This window comes from Elaeis guineensis, chromosome 3 (genome assembly GCF_000442705.2).
Source record: "Elaeis guineensis isolate ETL-2024a chromosome 3, EG11, whole genome shotgun sequence".
Classification (NCBI taxonomy): domain Eukaryota; kingdom Viridiplantae; phylum Streptophyta; class Magnoliopsida; order Arecales; family Arecaceae; genus Elaeis; species Elaeis guineensis.
The window spans coordinates 110,834,908-110,848,609 of record NC_025995.2 but is presented as its reverse complement, the minus strand read 5'-3'; the positions used below and the strand labels follow the sequence as shown (position 1 = coordinate 110,848,609).

General features: G+C 36.5%; 1 protein-coding gene across 28 annotated transcripts in view; it reads right to left on the bottom strand.

Moving 5' to 3' along the window:
- LOC105040949 (homeobox-DDT domain protein RLT1-like) overlaps positions 1-13,702 on the bottom strand; it is a 29,941-nt gene that overhangs the window by 8,973 nt on the left and 7,266 nt on the right. For 26 of the 28 annotated variants that reach the window (XM_073254384.1, XM_073254395.1, XM_073254383.1 and 23 more), the window contains 7 exons: positions 8,628-8,792; positions 8,220-8,320; positions 7,796-7,882; positions 7,096-7,218; positions 6,843-6,998; positions 5,902-6,026; positions 5,546-5,820 (listed from right to left, as the gene is read on the bottom strand). In XM_073254384.1, the coding sequence (XP_073110485.1) occupies positions 6,006-6,026; positions 6,843-6,998; positions 7,096-7,218; positions 7,796-7,882; positions 8,220-8,320; positions 8,628-8,792 (653 nt within the window). In that variant the 3' untranslated portion in view covers positions 5,546-5,820; positions 5,902-6,005. Of the gene's footprint in view, positions 1-4,249; positions 4,505-5,545; positions 5,821-5,901; positions 6,027-6,842; positions 6,999-7,095; positions 7,219-7,795; positions 7,883-8,219; positions 8,321-8,627; positions 8,793-13,702 lie in introns of those variants that run through there. The other 2 variants (XM_073254409.1, XM_073254411.1) reach the window with 2 other exon arrangements.

Sequence of the window (13,702 nt, the reverse complement as noted above, 5' to 3'; positions counted from 1 at the left end):
GGTCCACACTAACCCGCAATTATATCTAACCATACAAAACCTATTGTAAATCTATATAGGATAAAAAAAATTTAAAGGCAAAGAACAGATGGGCGAAAATGAATGGATGAAAAAGAATGTCTTGAAAACATGTAACAGAGGTTGGGGGCAAGGAGGAGATGTTGGGGATATGTTTGACAAAGATTAAATGGATTATGAGGGAGGGAGAATCCAAATGACTTTCAGTGGTTAAATGAATTAGAGAAGTTTGTCATGGTAAAGGACATACAATAAACTGAGCTTAGCAGCTCATAGAAGAGTATCGGCTGGTATGTTACATAAACTTGTAATACAGATCATAGAAGAGTATAGGCTGGCATGTTACATAAACTTGTAAAACTTGCATAGCAGAGTCTGTTTACATACATACATACTTATATCAACATGAATGGACAGAATTGCTTGGAAAAAGAAAAATATGGAAGTTTTAATGTTGATAACAGCACTATATTTTATATAAGTTCTTAAAACACATTCATGAACACTCGCAACATTCACCTTCTGCCTAGAACCTCCCATCCATCATAACTTTTTATGCAACTTGTCCATAAAGATGAACTCTGAGTGAATGATAACTTCCTATAGCAATGATCCAATGATTTGTAGGGAATAACACGGCAATTTGATGCCATTGAAAAGTAAGTGTTACATGGGAAAAGAGATGAATCTGAAACAACCTCTTGCAGTATACAAGAGCCAATTCACATAAAAACTGAGTAAATCAAGAAATAAAAATCGAAAATTATCATAAAACAGCTCAGAATGTTACTGAGAAAATGTTCAGGCACCAAATAGAAGTTAGCAGGAAGACAGAACTTAATATTCCACAACAAACACAATTTTATCATCACGAAATTGCTTAGCATAACACCGCATAATAATTGTAATTGTGACTGAGAATGCAGTTGGGGATCATCACAGACCACCAAAATAGTATTCACGGCGCAATATTTCACGAAATTAGATCACATAGAGAAGAGAAGCTAACTTCATTTCTGCAAACCTAATCTTTGGAGGAAAAAATTGAAATTTCCAGTAACAGGGACCATAAAGAAGGCGATGATAGTTAAAAAATTGACTTAGCTGGAACCAAAAAATAAAATGGAATTGCAGAAAGATCAGACGATGTAAAACTGCAAATAATACAAACTAACTGATATTAAGTTTGGCAAATACAGAGTAGAGAAGCCATATTTATTCATGTAAACGTAATCCCTAGAAAATAAAATCTTCAGTAGCAGATATTATGATCAGTGATAACGCTATATCAACTATCAAAGCAATAGAGCAAAGTTCAAACCAGAATACACCTCACGTGAGTTATATTAAAAAAAAAAAAAATCGAAACAAAATATTTCTTTCGGAAACGAAACCTGCACACCTAGAAAGATCAATCAGATCATCTATTGTCAGCAAAAAAAACCCAAATAATATATTGGTTAAAAGCGAAAAAAATTGGATAAGGAAAGACTCAAGAAATAAATACCTGAAGGCGGGTTCAAGAAAGCCTCGAGATAATTCGAAATGGGCTAACTTGAAAAACAAACTTTCAAAAAATTTGTCTGGAAAACACATAGCTCTCAAAAGAAATCCTGGATCTCCTACAACCCATTATTGCCACGGCTTGATACCGTTCCGCCGCATCAGATCAGTAAACAACTCTTAATTTGATCAGCCTTGAAAGATCGCAACGCTCCCGAGATACCTAACATCAAAACCCCAATTCTTCTAAAAAAATTCTACAAATATGGAGAAATAAAAAGAACAGCGGAACATCCGTTGGAGTCCAGGCCCGCAACCCAAATTTTCTTGAGAAAGATCCCAACAACGATCAAAAGAAGCACCAGAGGAGAGGACCAAGAACACATACCGAAGAAGAAGAGGAAATTTTCTTGATCAAATTAGGAGTTACTTCCTGATCTGATGCAGTGGAACGGCATCAAGTTCCTAAGATACCTAGCATCAAAACTCCAATTCTTCTATAAAATTGTAAATATACGGAGAAAAAAAAAGAACAGCGGAACATCCGTTGGAGTCCAGATCGGAAACCCAAATTTTCTTGAGAGAGATCCCAACAACGATCAAACGAAGCACCAAGAACAACAGGAGAGGGCCAAGAACACATACCGAAGAGGAAGAGGAAATTTTCTTGATCAAATTAGGAGTTACTTCCTGATCTGATGAGGTGGAACGGTATCGAGCTCCCAAGATACCTAGCATCAAAACTCCAATTCTTCTGATAAAATTCTAAATATATAGAGAAATAAAAAGAACAGAGGAACATCCGTTGGAATCCAAGAATTTTATTGAGAGAGACCCCAAGAACGATCAAAAGAAGCACCAAGAACGAGAGGAGAGGGCCAAGAACAGATGCCGAAGAGGAAGAGGAAATTGTCTTGCGAAAATCACCTAAAACAATCGGGGGAGAAGGCCAAGTGCTTTGAAAGAGACGGGAGCTTCGGTCGGAAGGAAGAAGAAACCCACCCCGTTTCGAACGCGGGAGGGAGGGAGATGGAGAGATCGAGAGCGGTGGGACCCTGTGAGCGGAAGGGCCTTTTATGGCGCACGAGGGTTACGGTGTGAGTCGTATAGGAAGTCATCATCATATATAAACAACCCGTTCTGTTGCGCGAGCTGAAGTAGACGCGGCGTGCGCCGGTACACGGTGCGGGTGATAAAACAACCGGCGGAAGGCGCTTCCTCCTGGCAATATCAACCAGGCCACGTGTGCAAACCCTGATTGCACGTGCTTCTGTACACCGGCTTTGAGAACAAATTCTTCTAAATCCAGCAAAGAATAAGGCAGAAAAGGATATTGCATGCAACACTAGGTTGAGACTAGCACTGTGCAGCAAATACACTCCACCAGATGTGGACAACCTTCAGCAAGATTAAAACATAAATCACAATGTACAGCCTCAGCCGGCAGAGTACTTCTGTGGCACAAAAGATTTTCATAAGGTAATTGCACCCACAACAGCTTCCACCAATTTTGCATATGACATGCATAAGAACATCTAGCTTCCATACCCGTCCAAAGAAGGAAGATAACTGCATTTGTTGAATATCACTCACCCAATGATGCATATCCTTTATATTGCATTTGGTAGCCGGTAATTTATTCAGATTGTCAGTGATATAAAGTAGACCAATCAAATTGATGTGTTTGATATGCTTTTTAGGTGGCAATCTAAAAAAAAATAATTTAGATTGCTTTGAAAAGAATTAGCTATCTAAATTACTACTTATTTAGCAATATTGTAAAAAAAATTTTGAATAAAATTATCCATAAAAAAAAAAATTATATAAAATCTACCCCTCCACTCCTTCTACCAGTGGCTCTCACCATCTCCTTCTTCTCCGACCTCCTTCGTACCCTTGCCACCCTCGACCGCCTCTCCTTCACCCATGCCCTCGTCATCTCCGGCCATAGATCCTACTTTTACGCTGGCATCGGCCTCTCCTCCCTCGCCTCCATCATCGCTGTCCCCTCCTCCGATGATCCAGCTGCCACTCTCTTTTCTCACCAATCATATTTTAAAATTTTTTATTTAAATTTAAAAAATAAAATCAAATTTTTTTCAATAATTTAAAATTTCATAAAATTTTATGGGGGTATTTTGAAAATTTGATTTCACATTACTAATAATTTGATTGTCACACCAAACATATCCATCAAGATTCTCAATAATTTTACTGTAACATTATCTATATGTACCAAACACAGTAATCAATATTACTGATAATTTAATAATGACAATCTATTTTGAAAGTAATCCACGTTATCTTTCAAGATTACCTGATAATGCACCAAATACAATCTTAAGGATATACAAGAGAATCTCTTAAATACCCAGGAGAGCTGATCAGACTAGAAAAATTGTGACAGGGGAATGCTATATATCTAATTTATCATTTCAGCATTAAAAAACATAGCCAGGTCATCATGGTCTCATGTTCTATTATCAATCACAAAAGCATCTACATTCTGATCAAGATAGTTATATCCATATTCAACCAATTAGTCCAGTTACTCAAAGGAAGCGAAGACACCCAAGGGTCATATGGTATCCAAATGTTTTCTACCATGCCAATAGTCCAGATATGTTGAAATTGAGTCATGGACCCAAACATGCAGAGTTTAATCCAAATAGCAGAAGTCACAAGTTGCAAGCAAGCATCTTGTCTTTCCATATTGCATAGCACATAATATATTTGAATTAAAAGAGTTTTTCCACAGCCACCTTAAGAAGTCTTTGTATCTATTCCAAACTGAACATTTCTCTGTCACATTTTGTACCATTTCAATTTTGATAGGTGGATCATGCTGCAAAACAAAGTTAGTATGATCTCTACTTCTTCTGATTGCTTGTCTATAAGTTGTCTCAATTTGTCGCAAATTCTCATGCAAATATGACTCTCTAACTCCACATGTATTCAGTGTTGCTAGAAGAGCATCAAATGCCTGCATAATGACCAATGACTTCATATAAACCTAAGCGCATGGACCATATGTCAATTAATAAAGTTCACCTATTTCTGTTCAACACGAATCTAAAATAAATATTATGAAGAATAAGCATCCAATCTTCCTTTTGCATTTCCATACAACTTCACTAAATATTTCAAAAATTCTACAATAGATGTATCTGAATATGCCAGTTCACATTCATGCAGCATGAAGACTAACCTAAAAAATAAACAGCAAACACAGCAGGGTCCTAATAACAGGGAAACTATTAATATCATTTTGTATTCATTCCATAAAGTCCAGGCCTAAGGTTTAAATGTTTAATAGTTTTAAATGGTTTACAACATGACAAATATGGTAGTTTTCTTATTTATCCTTTCTACAATCTGAAGTAGTACTCTTGCACTTAAAGTTAATAGATCTCCAACTTGCGATCCGTAGAAAATTCAGCAAGAATGCATTGATTTTAATGAATCATTATATCTGTAGAATGAAGAATTGCTTGGTCTTAAACCAGCGTGCACAAAAGTATACTTACCAAAACAGGTGGGTCATACCCTCCCTTTTCTTCAAATATGTATGTATGTATATATGTATGCATGCATGCATGTATGCATGTATTATTTCATTGTAAGTTATTCTACTATATTTTTTAAAAGAAACAAAAAAGAAAGAAGGCACGGATTATTGCAGAAGGAACATCAAAGACTATTTCATACAGAGAAATAACACTAAATATTGGAGTATACTATGATTTGCCACATATAGTGAATGGATAATTCACAGGTAGAATAAGGGACGTATAAAATGGACCGATGTTTTCAAAAAATGCACCTTTGAAACTTTTATTTCCCAGGTAGACATACACTTACAACTTGAGAATTAAGAAATGAATTTGACTCTACAAACGGCTGAAAATTCTGGTTACATATTATTCTATTATGTCAGCCGAATGACAATAATGTAACTGGTGCTGAATCATGGTGTTTGCAACATAACATGTTAAACAAAAGGTTAGCATGAAAAAACAGCTACCTCTTCTGAATCAATGACCCTCCACAAGCCATTTTTCGACTCAAAAAAAATTCTTCCTAGGCCAGGATCCATTAAAGAAGCAGACGTTGAAAACTGCCAATATCGATTGTGCCTGCGATCTTGACCAAGCGGTAGGGCCCTATATTTGTAAATTCCTTCTGCTTTTTGATGAATGTATGATCGAACTGTGAGGGCTTGCTTATGTTTTCTTCTTCAGTTCCCTTCACCACTGCCCACATATTATTCTTCAGAGCATTTGCTGCTTCCAAGCGTTCCTGCAATTACTCTGCATCAGATGACAGATATGGAAACATTTCTGAGGATAAAAAGAAAAAAAAAAATAACCAAGTTATTACCTCGAGAATAATGCGTAATGAATTTCCTGCAATAGACATATCTATTACAGCAACAAGAGCATTAAGACGTTCCCCAGCATCAAGATCAGAATATTCTCCTAAAGTTAATTGTGCAATCCACCATTCTGCAAAATTGAAATCAAACTCCTTGTCATTTTCACCTTATGAAGGTATGTCAAAGTTTACAATGGTAAGAAAAGCAAAAGATTGCTATAATTGTTATTTTTATATACTAGAACATGCCACATGGACAAGAAACACTATTAGGAGTTTGCACTGTATATTAGAATAGATAGCTGTGCACAGACCACTTTCCCCAGCAGTATCCCCTTCAAAGCCCATTGTGCACAAGTTCAAGGACACATCTAGGAAAAGTTTTGAAGTGAGGTAGTTTTAAGGGACAGTGCCTATTATTAAAAGGGAGCATCCTTATTGCTCAGAAAAAAGGGAATGTGTTCATTAGCTAATAAAAGTTCCATCATACTGTCTTGACAAAACAAATTAAAAATTACTTCTGAATGTTGAGTTTTGCCATCACTTTTATTCCAAGCGTATTTACCTTCTTTTGTTTTCAAATAAGAAAACCTATTCTTCTGAGTAACAAGATATAAGGACTGAAGTGATAACATACACATTACTGTTACTCAATAAACATTACTGGTATAAAAATCATAACAAAAAATTTACCTAACTTAAAATAACCAATTTATCCTTGATTTAAGAAGATAGTAAATCTTCATTGATTTAGGCACTTTTTCTAAAAAAAATTGTTCATCAAAGTGTTTGGTCAAAATTGATAAACATGCCAAGATTACAGTATAGGATAGAACAAACCAATAGAAATCAAACTAGACTGATATAATCCTTACCACATGTTTAGAATAAATATATTTATAATGGAGAAGAACCTACTAAAATCTGAAAGAAGAAAAGAACTGTACCTCATTGGTACTAGACGAATACGAAGTGTCAGCAGAGCATTTCTTCAAGTTAGGACCCAGTCCCGCCAACAGTCCAAATTGACATAATATTTCAGGCCACGTCATGAAATTCAAGTGGCGCTGCGAGCAGTGGATGTCAAACTTCCACGCAAATGCCTGGAGAAACAAATGTTTCCATAAACAAAGAAAGGGAGATTATATGGAAATGATGAGTAATTAAAACACTGGTATGCAGTTGTGGAAAAGAACACACTCCTTTAACAATCCTCTGATAGATGTCACCAGAACTTGGAGCATGAGTCCTTGAAACATTTTCGATTTCTTTGATGATATATTTTAGTAGAGACGCATGGATTTCTCCCAACAGTTTTGAATCCTGGAACGAAACAAAAACCAATCTGAAATCAATTGGCAAGGACAGAGAAGGCTTTCAGGACCCAGACATGGCTCACCACTGGCTTAGATCAATTAGCGCCAGGAGACCATGTGTTAATACAGCTTGACCATTAAATTCTACCCATTTGATTTTGGAGTTACGTAATAATTATATCTATGTTAGTTTTTTCTTACCCAATATGTCAAGAATAAATATAATCATTGAATACTGGGGTTCGGAAATTAGTCGTTGGCCTGCAAACAGTAACATACTAACTTCTGGTGAGAACTGACAAGTGACAAAAGGAGATGATGTAATTATGGCATGGTAAAGTCAAGCATTAGGGAATGCCCTTTCAAGTCAGGAAACATCCACTAATCCAATTCAACAACATAATTCCAAATTGATGTTTCTGTACGGTTATGATGGTTAGATGAGGCTATTACCACGTTATGGATCAGAAGGAGAGTTAGTACACACCAGAAACAGCCTATCAAGTGATTACAACTTAAAAATTTAGAATAATCCATGAAAACTTGAAAGTTTACCAAAACCTAAATCAATGTAGGGAACTCACGCGATCATGAAGAGATTGAACAAGCTCATCAAGCGTGAACTGGCGGAGTTCTAGGAGATCAGCGAAAGTAGTTAAGAACTTCCAAACCTGGAATTTGCAATCAAACATTATCAATACATAGTTAAAAAAAAAAATCCCAAATAACTTGATTAGGAAAAAAACTCATAGATGCAATATGCACAGGGAGAGAAAACAACATAACGTAATAGATAATATTACTGTTACACCTCGTACCACAAGACTGGTAAATACCTGTATTGCACTTGTCTATAAACTAAACCTTTATACTTAGTGGATCAAGATATTTATTTACAAGAATGCCCCCACAAAATCAATGAAAAAAGCATATAGGACAAGACATATGAAACGGGATATGTCAAATGAGAAAATTAATCATTGAAAGGATGATGAACAGGTCAAGTACCATGAGAAGATTCGTCACATTCTCCTCGGAATCAATCCACGGCTGAACTGCAAAAGGCCTTTTTAGGTGTACAGATTCTGGAGGAAACTCGCTTAACATATCTGAAATGCAAAAAAAAAAAAAAAAAAAAAAAAACATGGAAGTAATAAGGATGTGAAAATACCATCTCAAAGGGAGATTAAGCTGCCAATACTCTATCTAAAACAAAGATGGGACGTATCATCATTCTTATCATTATTACCCATATGCTATAATAATGATTTGTTAAAGTATAAACCCTATGCTAAATACTTCATTATTTGGAACATACAAAATGATAATTTCATGAAGATTAGTATATTGTTTAAAAATGAAGTTCTGTTGTATTAAAGAGGATTTAACAGGAAAGCAGTGTCGATAAATTTATACCTTTGAACAAATCAAGCTGCTCCAGAGTCTTACTGTCAAGTGAATATATAGAGGGGAATCCTAGATTTGATGCAGCCAGCTCCATAAGTTCCAGTTTCTCATCCTCAATAAGATTCACATTTTCCTTATAAGATTGGGATAATTTCCCTGTTTGCCCCAGAATAGCTGTTCAGAAATAGAAAAGAAGAAAACATAGAGGAAGTCAGCAATCAATCTCCATCAACAACTAAGCCCAGAAGAATCTGCACCACCATTTTTGAGAAAATTTTTAACTGTAAGAATAAAAAGATCATAAATTCCGATGAAAGCTTATTGAAGATCAAAGATTCTCTCATAATATAGTTCTTCTTTGCATCAAATGATACTCTTTTTAAGATGTCTTCTTTCCAGAAGCCTTAAGATCATCACGTGCTATTCGACAATTGCCTTTTATATGAAATGATTAACCACAGCCAGGCCAATTCTTTTAAAATTCAAGAAATCATGATCTAACATAAAGGATAGCAATTGTCATAATGATACTGTGTTTCTACACCTACCCATGTAGATAATAAAAATTGTTAGCAAAAATGAAGTTTCAAACTCATAATGCCCACTCTGGCACATCTTTTCCCCTTGATCAATTATGTAAATAAATTATCTTATTTAGTTTACCATAATGATTCTACTGCATTGCTGTCATAGTTGGTCCTAGACGAGAAGAAAATGAATGTGAACACGTCATTTGACTAATACTGATAGAAAACAGAAATGAAACAGGAAGTAAATTTCAAGTGTTTGATGATAATGTGGAAGTCCTAACTTAATGCATCTAAATCCTTTTCTGGATAATTCAAGGTCTAAATCCCTTTTAAAGAAAGAAGTATCTTATATTACAAGAAATTGACAATCTAGGAACAAAGATTTCCTCATGATCCCCAAGCATGATTGTCATAACAGTAACAATGCAGAAGCAGGAAAATTTTTTAGCTTAGACAAGCTTTGCAAAGCAGTTCCCAAGATGACATAGATCTTCCTGAACTCTTTCCTTTCTATATAGTTCCCAGTCTTAATTAATGTAATAAAATATTTTCCTTTACTTTTCTATTCTCTTGGGTGCATTTTTACTAGAATTATTAAATTTCAGCTCCTAACCAACATGGTGATGGATAATAAGATTTGAAGCGCTGCTTGTTTTCTTGTTAGAATGACTAACATTTGCGAATCTTTTATGTGCTTAAGTCCTAAACTCTACTAAAATATCACATGAAAGTTGTGTCAATAACAAAATTCAAAATTAGCTTCCTTCAAAGTCATATAATGCTTCGTAAATAACATCATGATGAAGGGTGGGTTTGTACTAATTGCACTCCAACTTATATGCACAGAAACAGATGCTTAAAGGAACATCAGTTGTGCAGATAAATGGGCATCTGAAAATAATTGAAGCTCTATAGCAATCATATGAAGATACAAATATCATACATCACATTGTGATAGTCTATGAATCTTATGAAGCAATTCTACAGAAAATACGACAAATGAGGAACACAAATATTCTCAAGATGGTTATAATTGGGAGATCTGGCAAAGCCTCCGATGAATCAGAATGCACCGCCTGCTGCAGCTGCTGCTGCTGCGACTCTGGTGGTGGTGGTGCCAACACTTGCTGCAGAACAGGCAGCACTGGCACGGTCAGAGGTGGTGTTGGCGGTGGTGCCCTTGGCGGAGCTGACTGTGATGATGATCCATCCCCTGAACCTGAGATTGTGGGTGACCTCAGCAGCCCGCCATCACCATCAATCTGATGTTTCTTACTCCGAGGCCCATACCTGTTGTAAGATCTCCTATTCCCGAACCAGGCCTGGACTCGTTTGAAATTTAGCCCAGTCATCTTTGCCAGACTCTCCTTCATCTCTGCTGTTGGACTGTTCTCCTCTGATCAACCAAACTAAATTAATAAACAAATACAATTAAATGAACCAAATCTGCAACTCATCAAAAAGTTTTAAGAATAAGAAGGGGGAAAATGAACAAGAAGAAGAAGAAGAAACCCAGAAAGAAATGGATTATGTGGACCAGAATAGGCCTTCTCGAGTTCTTCTACTTGATGAGGATTTTTTCTATGCCTCCTTGCAGGCATATCTCCCCCTTCAAGAGGCATCTTTCCTTTCCTGTCTTCTCCAGGCTCCATCGAGCTCAATCAAATGCAGAACCAGAAGATGAAGGGTGCTGGTGCAGATTAGAAGCTAAAAGATGATGATGGAGTGGAAGATAAACCAGATATACAAAGACTTTCAGTTTCTGTGGGCAGTGGAGAACAGAACACATGGAAAGCTCCCTTTGTTCTGACATGCATGCACTTATGACACGCGAACTGCAGGGAAGATTTCGCCAGAGATTTCCATTAAGATATAATCACAAAAGGAGGAAAAGTGGGTGGAACTAAAGATGTGCAGCAAGATTTGCATTATAATAAGCGAAACGAGATCGAGGATAACGATAAAGAACAAGGGAAAAGAAAAGCATGTAATTAATGTAGTGAAAAATAGGAAGGAAAAAGAGAGGATAGAACCATGAAAACAGCCAATTGCTTCGGTTTTTGCTTGTCCAGTAACAGAAAGAAAATAGAGGATTCAATGAAAGCATATTGTTCGTGCTCTTTGGACGGATAACGGGAAGAGAGGGCGAGATGGATTCACGAATCTACTCTCTTTGGGCTTGTTGCGGCCAATTCCCTCGTCGTCTGATCGTCGGAGACGCGCACCTGTAAGGAAAGTCCTCACTGATCGGAGATACCTCCGGCGAAGACCCTCCGACGCTCAAGTCAAGGAGGAGACTAGGCAACAGTGAAAAAACCCATAAGTTCAGCGGGAGAGAGAGAGCTTACCAAAACTGTTGTCTTATCCCATTTTATAGTATAATACGGTATGTTCCCTCTATTAATGGTGCAGATAATTGGGGAGTTGTCAAATCGTCGGAGACTGTCAAATCGTCGTGGGTTGTCAAGTCATTGGAATTAATCCATGTCCTTTGCAGGACAATGCCCCAGGACGGTCATACAGCATGTCCTTGACAGGACAACAACCCATAGCGGTTGTACGGCATTTGGACGGACTGGCCGACTATATGTCGGTATTCGGCTGTCAGGATGTCGGATGATGACTCAAAAACACTGTTGGCTGATCTGGTGCTTTGTGAAAGTCGAACGTCGGCCGCCACCCCCGACAGTGAGTCGGTGATATGGGTTCGATCGTTCGGCCGGTTGGAAACGGTATTGATCTGTTCGGCCAGCATATCTTCGGTTGAATATCGTCGGCAGTCATTGTCGGAGTCGTCTGTCCGTCCGGTGGGTAGAATCGGACGTCGATCGGACCATTCCGAGGATAAGTCGGCGTATAGGGGTCAGCCGGTATATCCCAACAGGACTGTTTTTTGGGATTTTCTTTCTATTGGAATCAAGGAGCGTGGATAGAGACTCAGGCCCAGAGTTTCTTTCCTTTTTCCCGCATATTTTTATTTCAAAATATATTAACAAATATTAAAAAAATAATAATTCTTGCCTACCGTTGCATGCAGACCTATGAACCAATGGGCAATGAACCCCCGCAGGACCGTTATCTCCCCCGTTCTGCTGGGTATAGTCTTTATTTTTTATTTTGTTTTATTTTATTTTATTTTATTTTATGCCCATACAATTCTAATGGGAGAGCAATTCAAAAAGTCAATATACAAGATGTTGCATAATATCCGAAGATATTTATCTTTTTGGTACCAGAATCAATTTTCAGTGTAATCGGTAACAAAAAAAAATTATTCAATTTACGGCACTATTCATCTTTCAATAGACTGACAAACATTCATAGCAGAGCACTGATAGAGAAACTGATATATCACAAAAAAATGAATGAACTCATACGTACTTCGTGTCATCTTGAATCCGATCAATCATCGTATCAGAAGAGTATAGTTTGTCCGATGACGAAGCATTAGTTATTATAACAGAAAATAACATTAAGAATGATTAAACAATATTATTTGCTTCACCACTGCTTATCCAATCAAAAATTAGTTTTAAATCTAGTCTAGACATTTTGAATTTAGAGAACATTATATTAATGATGATGACTGATGAATTTGTCAGATTGTGCCCGTTAATATCATATAATGACTGATATAACAAAGTAAGAGCAGGATGATGACGATTATTTAAGTTATCATTATTACTATATATATTGTAATGGAAGTCCTCTTATGATGTTATGATTTTTGTTATTTAAAAAAAAAATTTGTTAGAAGTTATTTTAAATCTTTAATGGTCACCATTTGGGCATATGTTTAGTTGACAGTGGGTTCTCCAAGGGCTAGAATTAAAGGTGGCTAAACTTAGCCTGGCCTCGCCAGTTTGCCGGACCCTCTAACAGATAGCTGGCTTAAACTAGCCATTTGATGACTCACCTAAGGTCCTGGTCAACTTGAATCTAACCCAACCTTGATAGGATTGCATGCTTGATCTACCCAAAAGGGAGTACAAGGAATGTAAACTTGAAAGTGGTGGTGATTAGTCTCCTGATTTGGCTTAAAAGTACTTGAGTTAGATTTTTATTTAGAGACGAGAAACTCTCCTTTTCCTCTTTTTTTTTAGTAAGAACTCTCCTTTTCCTTTAAAAAGCCACAGTTTAAAGCCTAATTATCATGCACAAATTGTACTTCTATTCATATCAGGCCACATACCACATTCCCTTTTGATGCTTTAAAAAAAAAATGTTTGTTGTCATTTTTTCATTTATGAACATCAACTCTTTCCTTTGTATTGAGGGGAGAATCTAGTTAGAAAACGTGCGTATAATTGCACAAAAGGGAAAACTAGTGGTTTACTAAGAAAAACTTTTACAAAGAAAAGAAAGAGACCGCATAAGGCAAGGGCATTACATGCAAAGCAACCGCTATGGCTAGGGCTTTTTCATAATTTAGTTTCAGATCGAAAAACAATTTGAACTGAACCAAAAAATCAAATCAAAATCGAATCGAATATAATTCAATTTGATTTTTAATTTTTATTTTCAAAAATTTTGATTTTCAGTTTGATTTGATTA